General features: G+C 40.3%; 1 protein-coding gene across 1 annotated transcript in view; it reads left to right on the forward strand.

Annotated features, from left to right (window-relative positions):
* Positions 1–13656, forward strand: part of etfdh (electron transfer flavoprotein dehydrogenase) — a 55333-nt gene extending 41677 nt beyond the window's left edge. The window contains exons 9-13 of the mRNA XM_061891979.1: positions 3395–3538; positions 5837–6005; positions 6062–6244; positions 6309–6530; positions 13254–13656. Coding sequence (XP_061747963.1) covers positions 3395–3538; positions 5837–6005; positions 6062–6244; positions 6309–6530; positions 13254–13417 — 882 coding nt within the window. The 3' untranslated portion in view covers positions 13418–13656. The remainder of the gene's footprint in view (positions 1–3394; positions 3539–5836; positions 6006–6061; positions 6245–6308; positions 6531–13253) is intronic.
* The last annotated feature ends 3 nt before the right edge of the window (positions 13657–13659 follow it).

Consider the following 13659-nt stretch of genomic DNA (forward strand, 5'->3'; position numbering starts at 1 on the left):
TAAGGTATCTTCCTCAAGGACACAACAGCAGTGACTAGGATGGCAGAAGCGGGGATCGAACCTGGAACCCTCAAGTTGCTGGCATGGCCATTCTACCAACCGAGCTTTTTGATTGATTGATTGATTGATTGAAACTTTTATTAGTAGATTGCACAGTACAGTACATATTCCATACAATCAACCACTAAATGGTAAAACCCGAACAAGTTTTTCAACCTGTTTAAGTCGATGTCCACGTTAATCAATTAATGGTAGCTATACCGCCCTGTGTGATGAATCACGCTTTTCCATCTGGCAATCTGATGGACCAGTCTGGGTTTGGAGGTTACCAGGAGAACGCTACATTTCGGAGTACATTGTGCCAAGTGTGAAATTTGGTGGAAGAGGAATTATGGTGTGGGGTTGTTTTTTAGGAGTTGGGCTTGGCCCCTTCGTTCCAGTAAAATGAATGCTCCAGGATACCAAAACATTTTGGACAATGCCATGCTCCCAACCTTGTGGGAACAGTGTGGAGACTGTGCACCAGTGAACAAAGCAAGGTCCATAAAGACTTGGATGACAGAGTCTGGTGTGGATGAACTTGACTGGCCTACACAGAGTCCTGACCTGAACCCGATAGAACCCCTTTGGGATGAATTAGAACAGAGTCTGAGAGCCAGGCCTTCTCGACCAACATCAGTGTGTGACCTCACCAATGCGCTTTTGGAAGAATGGTGGAAAGTTCCTATGAATACATTCCGCAACCTTGTGTACAGCCTTAGAAGAGCTGAAGCTGTAATAGCTGGAACATTTCTCTCTACCCAAGACGATCTCCAGCTGGCCCCACTATGGACTGGACTTTCACACTATGATCTAGATCCACTCGACGTCCATTGCACCGGTCACCCAGGGGGGTCCCCACATCTGCGGTTCCCTCCAAGGTTTCTCATTGTAATCCCATTGGGTTGATTTTTTTCTTCCCCTGATGTGGGATCTGAGCCGAGGATGTTTTTGTGGCTTGTGCAGCCCATTGAGACACTCGTGATTTAGGGCTATGTAAATAATCTTTGATTGATTGATTGATTGATTGGTTGAAAATGTTGACCCACATCATATTGAACCCTATGGGTTAGGAATTGGATGGCACTTCAGAATCAGAAATATGTTCAAATGTGAGTCAAGGCCGGTGGCCAAATACTTTTGGCAATATAGTGTATATACGTTGTGAAATTAGGTATTTACACATGAAGATGTAAAACATTTATTTACATACCTTAATTGTTTCCAAACAATGTCTGTAACAGGGCAGTAAAACAGCTGATTAAACAAACAGAAGTCATGGACATGGTAGCTGTGGAAGCTCTCTCTCCAATCAGCTAAACAAACTCAATAACTCCACAGTTTACATTTTGGTGAATTATTTGAACTGAAACAATAGGAAAAGAATGTCATTGTAAGTTAATAACGCAGACACTTGTGAATGTGTTAGCATATTAGCTAATGCAAACAACAACACACACAAATATTCATGATGAAACTCCGACAGACGTCACACATTGGACAGTTCAGTAAGTACAAACCCCGTTTCCATATGAATTAGGAAATTGTATTAGATGTAAATATAAACGGAATACAATGATTTGCAAATCCTTTTCAACCCATATTCAGTTGAATATGCTACAAAGACAACATATTTGATGTTAAAACTGATAAACATTTTTTTTTTTGCAAATAGTCACTTTAGAATTTTATGCCAGCAACACGTGACAAAGAGGTTGGGAAAGGTGGCAATAAATACTGATAAAGTTGAGGAATGCTCATCAAACACTTATTTGGAACATCCCACAGGTGTGCAGACTAAGTGGGATGATTGGGTATATAAGCAGCTTCCATGAAATGCTAAGTAATTCACAAACAAGGATGGGGCGAGATTCACCACTTTGTAAGCAAATTGTCGAACAGTTTTAGAACATTTCTCAACGAATTTAGGGGTTTTACCATCTACGGTGCGTAAAATCATCAAAAGGTTCAGAGAATCTGGAGAAATCACTGCACGTAAGCGATGATATTACGGACCTTTGACCCCTCAGGCGGTACTGCATCAAAAACCGACATCTGTGTGTAAAGGATATCACCACATGGGCTCAGGAACACATCTGTAAGTGCAAGTTAAAACTTTACCATGCAAAGCGATAGCCATTTATCAACAACACCCTGGAACGCCGCCGGCTTCGCTGGGCCCGAGCTCATCTAAGATGGACTGATGCAAAGTGGAAAAGTGTTCTGTGGTCTGAAACTGTGGACGTCGTGTCCTCTGAACCAAAGAGGAAAATAACCATCTGGATTGTTATAGGCGCAATGTTCAAAAGCCAGCATCTGTGATGGTATGGGGGTGTATTAGTGCCCAAGGCTAGGCTTCGTAGTAAAAGAGTGCAGGTACTTTCCTGGCCCGCCTGCAGTCCAGACATGTCTCCCATCGAAAATATGTGGCGCATTATGAAGCGTAAAATGCGACAACAAGACCCCGGACTGTTGAACAACTTAAGCTGTACATAAAACAAGAATGGTAAAGTATTCCACTTTCAAAGCTTCAACAATTAGTTTCCTCAGTTCCCAAACGTTTGAGTGTTGTTAAAAGAAAAGGTGATGTAACACAGTGGTGAACATGCCCTTTCCCAACTACTTTGGCACGTGTTGCAGCCATGAAATTTTAAGTTAATTAAAGTATGAGTTTGAACACCAAATATGTTCTCTTTGTAGTGCATTCAATTGAAAATGGGTTGAAAAGGATTTGCAAATCATTGTATTCCGTTTATGTTTACATCGAACACAATTTCCCAACTCATATGGAAACAGGATTTGTAGTTATATTGTAAAACTTACAAAGTTCCTTGGAGCGATGAGGGAAGAATCCATACAATCCATAAATTAGCAGGACCGTATTTAAAAAAGTTATAGTCCGGAATTCATGGTATGAAATAAAATAAAAAAATTAAGTAGCTTCAATATTGTTTTGAAATTGTATTTATGAATATTGACAAATTTACCGTTAATACATGTGCTCGGCCGATGTCCCTTTTGGATGATCGGTATGGGAATTGGCAGTATAACATCACTGATGTATGAAATCCATATGAATTGTAGCTTTTTTTTCTAGTTGAAAAAGCATCAAAAACTGCCAGTTTCCTACTTGCTGCTGTCAAAGTTCACCAGTCAAATAAATGTTCCTGAGGTTATATTTTTATAATAAAATTGCTTTTGTGTACAAATATTAGTCTTTTCTTAATCCAATTTTAATTACACAACCTGTGATTAATCCAAATTCCAAAATGTGATGCATCTGAATAAAAATGATATATTAAAATGATGAGTTTATTGTGTGTGTGAGTAAAGATGAGATATGATTTGTGCACAGGTGGGTCTAGACTACACCAACCCTTACCTGAGCCCCTTCCGAGAGTTCCAGCGTTGGAAGCACCATCCTTTTGTGGCCCCCACTTTGGAGGGAGGCAGCAGGATCGCTTATGGCGCCCGCGCTTTAAACGAGGGCGGCTTCCAGGTAGGATTGATTGAAACTTTTATTAGTAGATTGCACAGTACAGTACATATTCCGTACAATTGACCACTAAATGGTAACACCCGAATAAGTTTTTCAACTTGTTTAAGTCGGGGTCCACGTTAATCAATTCACGGTAGGACTGCTTGTTGTTGAACCAAATGTCCTTGTTTACGTGCGCTTTAGAGCGCAATATTCAATGTAATGACAGTAATAATTATGAATGTGGGCGATCTTGTAATGATGGAGAGTGGACAGTCTCTTTCATTAAAAAAATCCATTAAAGGCAATAGGTTGCTGAGGTCAGCAATGTAGGCTTGTACGGTATACTAGTATAGTGTCGCGATACTAATGAATCATATTCAGTACTATACTGCCTCTAAAAAGTACCGGTCTAATGTAAAGTATCAAACAACAGAAAAATAAGTGATTGTTACATTTTAACAGAAGTTTGAACAAAACATTTTAAAAGAGAAAAATATTTTAAAAATCAGCAGATATTAATAATCAATTTTTACAGCCTGTCCCTCATAATGTTGACAAAATAATAGAATGATAAATGACACAATATGTTACTGCATAGGTCAGCAGGATTCTTTGTTTACTTACTACTAAAAGACAAGTTTTCTAGTATGTTCATTATTTTATTTAAGGAATACATATTGCAATTAAAGCTGCAAGCAGCGATGGACGGGACCGACTTGGGTTGCTGCCCCCGCGACCCAAGCCCGGATAAGCGTTAGCTAGCCAGCAGACATCTTAGCAAAGCACAACTAATGAACAATTGATAATACAATAGAGATATATGCTTCTTTAGCAACATGAGCGCAGCAGTTCTTTGAAGGCTCGTAAAATCAAAACCGGAGCAGTTATTAAAACTCTTTTTATAACTTTTAATCAGAAGGGTTCAATCTCTCTCCTCTACGAGTTTGAAGCCGACACAAAAAATGTTTAAAAGAAAGTGACTGGTTTTTACAAAACTTTTGTTTTGAAGGGGTAATTGCATACTTCCCTAAAAATGTCTTTCTGAAAGTTATAAGAAGCAAAGTAAAAAAATAAATGAATTTATTTAAACAAGTGAAGACCAAGTCTTTAAAATATTTTCTTGGATTTTCAAATTCTATTTGAGTTTTGTCTCTCTTAGAATTAAAACTGTCAAGCAAAGCGAGACCAGCTTGCTAGTAAATAAATAGAATTTAAAAAATAGAGGCAGCTCACTGGTAAGTGCTGCTATATTAGCTATTTTTAGAACAGGCCAGCGGGCTAATCATCTGGTCCTTGCGGGCTACCTGGTGCCCGTGGGCACCGCGTTGGTGACCCCTTCTTTATAGCTCTTACAATGTTTCTGTCATCAACTCCTAATATTTTTTTGGTCTACCTGTTCCACGTCTCTATGTAGGTGTAAGTGAGACCTACATAGAGTTTTTTGTTTCATATTCGCTCCGACATTCCTACCGGAAGTTACAAGCAGTTTGTCTGTATTTTCTCCCTAGGAGCATTTTTTTTTCTGTTTTATTCCTGGGGGGCGCTAGAGCTCAATTTTCAGTTTTTTTTTTTGTTTTTTGTTTTTTTATTAAATTGCAATTTTCGCTAGTCCTGATGTTTGTGTCCAGTTTGGTGAGTTTTGAAGCATTTTAAGGGGGTCAAATTACAGCTCAAAGAGGCAAAAATTATGTTTTTTATGAATTTTTGGTTTTGAAGATTTTTTTGCCAACCTCCTGTTGATTTTTGCTCAAGGATGTAAAAATCAACCCTTTATGTAGGTCTAAGTTGGACCTACATAAAGGGTTTTGTGTCATGTCTGTACGACATTCCTAACGGAAGTTACTGGCAGTTTTGTCTGTGTTGTTTCCTAGGGGGCGTTAGAGCGCAATTTTGATTTTGGGGTTGTTGTTTTTTTTTATTAGATGGCAATTTTCGCCAGTTCTGATGTGTGTGTGAAATTTGGTGAGTTTTGAAACATGTTAAGGGGGTCAAATTACAGCTCGAAGAGGCGGCGGAATAATAATAAAGAAAGAAAGAATAAAACCTTAGAAATACTATAAGGTCCTCTGTCCCAAAGGGACATTCGGTCCGTAATTATAAACAAAGTTTAATGTACCGTAAGATTTTTTGGTAAAAAGAAACCCAATAATGCAATTTTTGTGGTCCCCTTTATTTAGAAAAGTATCGAAATACATTTTGGTGCCGGTACTAAAGTATTGCTATCGGGAGAACACTGCAGCATTGATGCAACTTGAACATGCAGTTCTAGGATTTCACTGGAGTTGTCCTCCATAACTCCTCTGCTCTTTGGTTCAGTCCGTCCCCAAGCTGACGTTCCCTGGAGGCCTGCTGATCGGCTGCAGCCCAGGCTTCATGAACGTCCCCAAGATCAAAGGCACCCACACGGCCATGAAGAGCGGCATGCTGGCCGCCGAGGCCATCTTCCCCAAAGTGACGGCGGAGAGTGTCCAGTCGGAGACGGCGGGTAAACCACTATGACTTTTCTACAGCTTCCAGGAATATAAAGTGTCGATCCATCAGGGCTCCATGTTCCCGAGTACTCGGAGGCCTTGAAGGCGTCGTGGGTGTGGAAGGAGCTCAATGCAGTGAGGAACATCAGACCATCCTTCCACAACTACTTTGGCCTGTACGGTGGCATGGTCTACACGGGCATCTTCTACTGGATCCTCCGAGGGAAAGAGCCCTGGACGCTCAAACACTGCGGTGAGTATCACCACACACCACTCTGTCCAGGGCGAGGTACCAGCAAGTCTGTCCTGGTTTTCAGGCCGAGATGCCGACCAGCTTAAGCCGGCTAAAGAATGCACGCCCATCGAGTACCCCAAGCCCGACGGCAAGATAAGCTTCGACTTGCTGTCCTCGGTGGCGCTGAGCGGCACCAACCATGAGGGCGACCAGCCCGCCCACCTCACACTCAAGGACGACAACGTGCCCGTGGACAGGAACCTGGCCATCTACGGCGGGCCTGAACAACACTTCTGTCCCGCAGGTAAAATGTCATCTAACTCTAATATGTCCCACTTTTACAAACCCCGTTTCCATATGAGTTGGGAAATTGTGTTAGATGTAAATACAAACAGAATACAATGATTTGCAAATCCTTTTCAACCCATATTCCGTTGAATATGCTACAAAAACAAGATATTTGATGTTAAAACTCATAAACTTTATTTTTTTTTTGCAAATAATTAACTTAGAATTTCATGGCTGCAACACGTGCCAAAGTAGTTGGGAAAGGGCATGTTCACCACTGTGTTACATCACCTTTTCTTTTAACAACACTCAATAAACATTTGGGAACTGAGGAAACTAATTGTTGTAGCTTTGAAAGTGGAATTATTTCTCATTCTTGTTTTATGTAGCGCTTAAGTTGTTCAACAGTCCGGGGTCTCCGCTGTCGTATTTTACGCTTCATAATACGCCACACATTTTCGATGAGAGACAAGTCTGGACTGCGGGCGGGCCAGGAAAGTACCTGCATGCACTCTTTTACTACGAAACCACGCTCTTGTAACACGTGGATTGACATTGTCTTGCTGAAATAAGCAGGGGCGTCCATGATAACGTTGCTTGGATGACAACATATGTTGCTCCAAAACCTGTATGGACCATTCAGCATTAATGGTGCCTTCACAGATGTGTAATTTACCCATGCCTTGGGCACTAATACACCCTCATACCATCACAGATGCTGGCTTTTGAACTTTGCGCCTACAACAATCCGGATGGTTATTTTCCTCTTTGTTCCGGAGGACACCACGTCCACAGTTTCCAAATATAATTCGAAATGTGGCCTCTTCAGACCACAGAACACTTTTCCACTTTGCATCAGTCCATCTTAGATGAGCTCGGGCCCAGCGAAGCCGGCGGCGTTCCTTGGTGTTGTTGATAAATGGCTTTTGCTTTGCATAGTAGAGTTTTAACTTGCACTTACAGATGTAGCGACTAACTGTAGTTACTGACAGTGGTTTTATGAAGTGTTCCTGAGCCCATGTGGTGATATCCTTTACACACTGTTGTCGGTTTTTGATACAGTACCGCCTGAGGGATCAAAGGTCCGTAATATCATTACTTACGTGCAGTGATTTCTCCAGATTCTCTGAACCTTTTGATGATTTTACAGACCGTAGATGGTAAAATCCCTAAATTCCTTGCAATAGCTTGTGGAGAAATGTTGTTTTGAAACTATTCGACAATTTGCGACCCTTGGCCCATCCTTGTTTGTGAATTACTTAGCATTTGATGGAAGCTACTTTTATACCCAATCATGGCACCCACCTGTTCCCAATTAGCCTGCACACCTGTGGGATGTTCCCAGTAAGTGTTTGATGAGCATTTCTCAACTTTATCAGTATTTATTGCCACCTTTCCCAACTTATATGCCACGTGTTGCTGGCATCAAATTCTAAAGTTAATGATTATTTGCAAAAAAAAAAAAAATGTTTATCAGTTTGAACATCAAATATGTTGTCTTTGTAGCATATTCAACTGAATATGAGTTGAAAATGATTTGCAAATCATTGTATTCCATTTATATTTACATCTTAACACAGTGTCTAAACTCATATGGAAACGGGGTTTGTACTTGCCCTAAAAGGGACCTAGGATGTTTTTTTAGGCCGAGTCCCAATTTTCCCCCTTAGCCCTTGATTTTGTCCAAAAGTATTGGAACACTGAAGCCAATTCCTTTTATTTTTGTTGTAGACTGAAAACATTTGAATTTGACATCAAAAGATGAATATGAGACAAGAAATCAACATTTCAGCTTTTATTTCCATGTATTTACATCTGGATCTGATACACAACTTAGAAGATAGCATTTTTTGTAATGGAACACAACATTTTTAGTTGAGAAAAAGTATTGGAACATATAAAGGTAAAATATATTAAAGTGAACAAGACTTACCGTATTTTTCGGACTATAAGTCGCAGGTTTTTTTTCATAGTTTAGCCGGGGATGCGACTTATACTCAGGAGTGACTTATGTGTGAAATCATTAACACATTACCGTAAAATATAAAATAATATTATTCATCTCATTCGCGGAAGAGACGAAGAAAATGCTGCTAGCGGAATGTATAAAATAGTCAGGTGTTATCACGGATACAAAGGATTCTGGGTATTTGTTGTGTTGCGTTTATGTTGTGTTACTGTGAGGATGTTCTCCCGAAATGTGTTTGTCAATCTTGTATAGTGTGTCTTCACAGCGTGGCGCATATTATTAAGAGTGTTAAAATTGTTTATATCACAACCATTAGTGTACTCTGTGACACCGATCCCAGAACCATGTACATCAAATATTTCCGGATGGTTCAACCGCCACCCGCCCGAATCTAATTCAAATCAATTTTTTTCGTCATGTCACCCGCCCGACTCCGCGGATGAGACCGCAAACCGCGCATCTCTAACCTCTACCATTTACCATTACAAGCTAGTTAAATAGGATGTAATGAGACTAGCAGCCAGCTGACTTCACTACAACTTACTACATTTCATGAAGGATTAGACAACTAATGTACTTTCAAAATGTACATTAGTGGTCTGGAAAAAAAAGAAAAACTTCTCATGATTAACAAACGCAACATGTTTCTGAATACTGTGATCATCGTGTCTAATACCTGTGATGTAAAATAGTGTTTAGTACTATGTCTCAACCAGTGAAATTGATGTAGTAACAGGAAAATAGTTTTAGGGCTATATTTTTTACAACTTCATCGTGCATCTCATTTTTAAGTGGTAAGACAAAGGGAAGGGAGAGAATTGGGTATCAGCCTTAGTCTTTTCTGACTTACAAATGTTGCATTCCATAATTTTCGTACCCTTGGGCGCACCGGATTATAATGTGCACTGCCGATAAGCCGGTCTATTCAAGTCTATTTTCATACAAAATGAGTCATTTTTTTTCTAAATGTAAAATACTTCTTTGTGGTCTACATATCACGTAATGGTCAAAATGTTGCATGGATGATGTTTTACAGATCGTCTTCAAGTCGCTCTCTGACATTTGCTTCAGGATGCACCGTTTTGTGGGCGGTCTTATTTACGTGGCTCACCTTTGTCTTCTCCCCGTCATCTTTGTTGTAGCGGTGTAGCGTGCAAGGACGGGGGTGGAAGAAGTGTCAAATGATGGCGCTAACTAATAATAATAATAATAATGGATTAGATTTATATCGCGCTTTTCTATTGTTAGATACTCAAAGCGCTCACAGAGAAGTGGGAACCCATCATTCATTCACACCTGGTGGTGGTAAGCTACATCTGTAGCCACAGCTGCCCTGGGGTAAACTGACAGAAGCGTGGCTGTCGGTTTGCGCCTACGGCCCCTCCGACCACCACCAATCATTCATTCATCATTCATTTACCGGTGTGAGCGGCACCGGGGGCAAAGGGTGAAGTGTCCTGCCCAAGGACACAACGGCTGTGATTTGGATGTCAATAGGTAGGAAGCAAACCTGCAACCCTCAAGTTTCTGGCACAGACGCTCTACCCACTACGCCATGCCGCCCCATGCTGCTTTAATGACATTCAGACTTTACTTCAATAAGTAACGGAGCAGCAGCTCCTCATCCGGAGACAACACCAGAAATGTGTCCCTTGATAAACCGCCTGACCGGAACTCTTAATAACTAAAGTTCCTTGGGTGAATAATGGAAACTCACAACACCGGTATGTTTTAGTGCTTTTACTGACAAATATAAGAAATGACTTTACACTACTTTATATTAGAAATGGCAACAGCAGACGATGTATGTCCCATAAAAAGAAGAAGCCAATCAACTATAGTGTCAACACGGACTACTATGGCCGACGCGCGCAAACATTTTCAGGACTTATGCAGATCCCAAATACAGATCAGCAGGTACCAGAAGGTAAGAAAAGTTTCTTTTGCATAATATTGCGAAACAAAACACCAGATAATGTCTTATCTTATTATACACACACCATAATAATACTCCTATGTTTTGAAGTACAGTACAATCCATCAAGTGGTGCGGCTTCATAGCTAAGTTGTTATAAAACATTGACAGATTTTTGAGCGCAACAAAACATTAATGTTTTGGTGTTGCTTGCTGGCGTCATATCGCAATCTACATGTATCTCTTATGCGTGACTGCCATCTACTGGTCCCACTTATCATTGCATCCTGTACCAAAAAAAATAGCTTCGAGGTCGGTAAGCACAACCAAAATGATTCTGTGCATCAGGCGCATCAGGTTGTAAGGCGAACAGTCGTTTTTTTGAGAAAATGAAAGGAATTTAAGTGCGCCTTATAGTCCAAAAAACCGCTACTTGTTTTTAACAATTCCCAAGTTCATGTATTTTAGATTCTTCTGTTTACTAAATGGTCCCAAGTGTGTGAATGTGAATATTGTCTGTCTATCTGTGTTGGCCTTGTGATGAGGTGGCGACTTATCCAGGGTGTACCCCTCCTTCCGCCCGATTGTAGCTGAGATAGGCGCCAGCGCCCCCGCGACCCCAAAAGGGAATAAGCGGTAGAAAATGGATGGATGTATCTCTTGTGTGACTGCCATCTACTGGTCACACTTATCATTACACCATGTACCAAATAAAATAGCTTCGAGATCGGTAAGCACAACCAAAATTATTCCGCGCATCAGGTTATAAGGCGCACAGTCGATTTTTGACAAAATTAAAGGAATTTAAGTGCGCCTTATAGTCAAAAAAAAAAATGGTACTTGTTTTTAACAATTCCCAAGTTCATGTATTTTAGATTCTTCTGTTTACTAAATGGTCCCAAGTGTGTGAATGTGAGTGTGAATATTGTCTATCTGTGTTGGCCCTGTGATAAGGTGGCAACTTGTCCGGGGTGTACCCCCCCTTCCGCCCGAATGCAGCTACCTGAAAGGGACAAGCGGTTGAAAATGGATGGATGGATGGATGTTTCCAGGGTTTTTGCAGTCTGGCTTGTAGAAGTGACTGTGGACTAAATTAACAGCAATATAGCCAATAATGTTATGGAGGTCACAAGGAAATGCAGATGAGAAATCATCCTCTATGACTCAATAATACATCGCATAGACTCACAGATCTTGGTCACAGCTTTGAACATAGAACAAGTCTGTCGTCACTTACAATACTCTGTGTACTTACTGAAGTGCACTGACAGTGTTCTAGAGGTGGGAATCTTTGGCCACTTCATGATCCCATCCAGGTTTGAATAAACATCGATTGGTGCATCTTTATATTTCTTTTCGTTTCACTAAATAAGCATTCATCACTCGCAACTTCTTTTTTTTTTTACAAAAAACAGTGCATTCGTAAAAAACGGTTTACAATTAATAAATTAATGGACGTGTGCAAAACTGGAACATAAGTGCCGTAAAGTAAAGCTGCTGGTCAGATCTTTCGGTGCCATTTTCTTACAACTGTCTGCATGACTTTATTTACAATAATGAAATAAGATTATCGATGTTGGTGGCAGATGTCCATCACTGCACACTACCTGCCTAAAAGACAGTGAACATCCAAGATTTTGTGGGCTTTTTTGTGACTTTTGCAGACTAATAACCTTTCATAACTTTGTGTCAAGTTGCAATGTTTCCAGGCTTATTTCTACAATAACATTAAATCAGCTGATTTTATTATTATTGTGTGAATGCTTCAAAATATTCACACATGGTTTTCTACACCAAAATTAATCTATTTATCCTTATTTTTCCCCCGAGTTTGCTGCGCTGCACTTTCCACATTTTTCACCCGATTCAAACCGTTCCAACTTCAAACTGTTCAGCCTAGTCAGGAATCGCGGGCTGTCCCTAGACAAATTCCAGAATTTTTCCCAGATTTCTCAGGACATTTTTCCCATTCAAAATGAATTGGCCATTTTTCAACCAATTCAAACCATTCCACCTTCAACACATTCCACCATCCTGGAAATTCAAACTACCCTTTTTCCAAGTTCCAAAAAAATTCCAGAATTATTGGTTTTCCAAAGTCCTAAACTCAACAACGAGTTGAGTTTACACCAAAATGGATACATGGATGATACAGCAGAGGATTGGGAGAATGTCATGTGGTCAGATGAAACCAAAATATAACTTTTTGGTATAAAATCAACTCGTCGTGTTTGGAGGAAGAAGAATACTGAGTTGCATCCCAAAAACACCACACCTACTGTGAAGCATGGGGGTGGAAACATCATGCTTTGGGGCTGTTTTTCTGCTAAGGGGACAGGACGACTGATCCGTTTTAAGAAAAGAATAAATGGGGCCATGTATCGTGAGATTTTGAGACAAAACCTCCTTCCATCAGTGAGAGCTTTGAATGGTTCCACCATAATTTACAAATAAATCCTTTAAAATTCCTACAATGTAAATTCCTGGATTTTTTTTTCACATTCTGTATCTCACAGTTGAAGTGTACCTATGATGAACATTACAGACCTCTGTCATCATTTTAAGTGGGAGAACTTGCACAATCGGTGGCCGACTAAATACTTTTTCGCCCCACTGTATATTGTTAAAATGTTTCTGCTTTGTCTACACAAGAACAATCATATTTCATCAAATATAAAATACAAAAGAATGACAAATATGCAGGAATGCTGCAGTTGTCGAACAAAGTTGTGAGGCCACAAATTATTTCAACCTTTGATTTAACCAGGAACAAATCCCATTGAGATGAAAAAACTTTTTCCAGGGAGTCCTGGCCAAAAGCTAGCAAAGTTAACCCCAACTTCCGTCTTCCTCAGGTGTTTACGAGTACGTTCCCGCGGAAACGGGCGAGGGCATGCGTCTGCAGATCAATGCTCAGAACTGTGTGCACTGCAAGACGTGCGACATCAAAGACCCCAGCCAGAACATCAACTGGGTGGTGCCGGAAGGTGGAGGCGGACCAGCTTACAATGGAATGTAAATATTTATCTTTCTCCACCACATACACTTGAAAGATGACTGTCAAGTAGCAAGTAACAAGCCTGCTGGAGTAATATCATTTGCATTAAAGAGTGTATTTCTTAAAATATTATGTGACGGAAATGACAACTTTTTGCTGCCAAACCAAGAAAGCTGGTATTGAATTTGTAATTAGCATACAGTGGCCTTTGTTGTGGTTTTAATCAACACTGCAATAAAAATACCTCTTTGAAGACACAACTC

Source organism: Nerophis ophidion, linkage group LG29 (genome assembly GCF_033978795.1).
Source record: "Nerophis ophidion isolate RoL-2023_Sa linkage group LG29, RoL_Noph_v1.0, whole genome shotgun sequence".
Classification (NCBI taxonomy): Eukaryota; Metazoa; Chordata; class Actinopteri; order Syngnathiformes; family Syngnathidae; genus Nerophis; species Nerophis ophidion.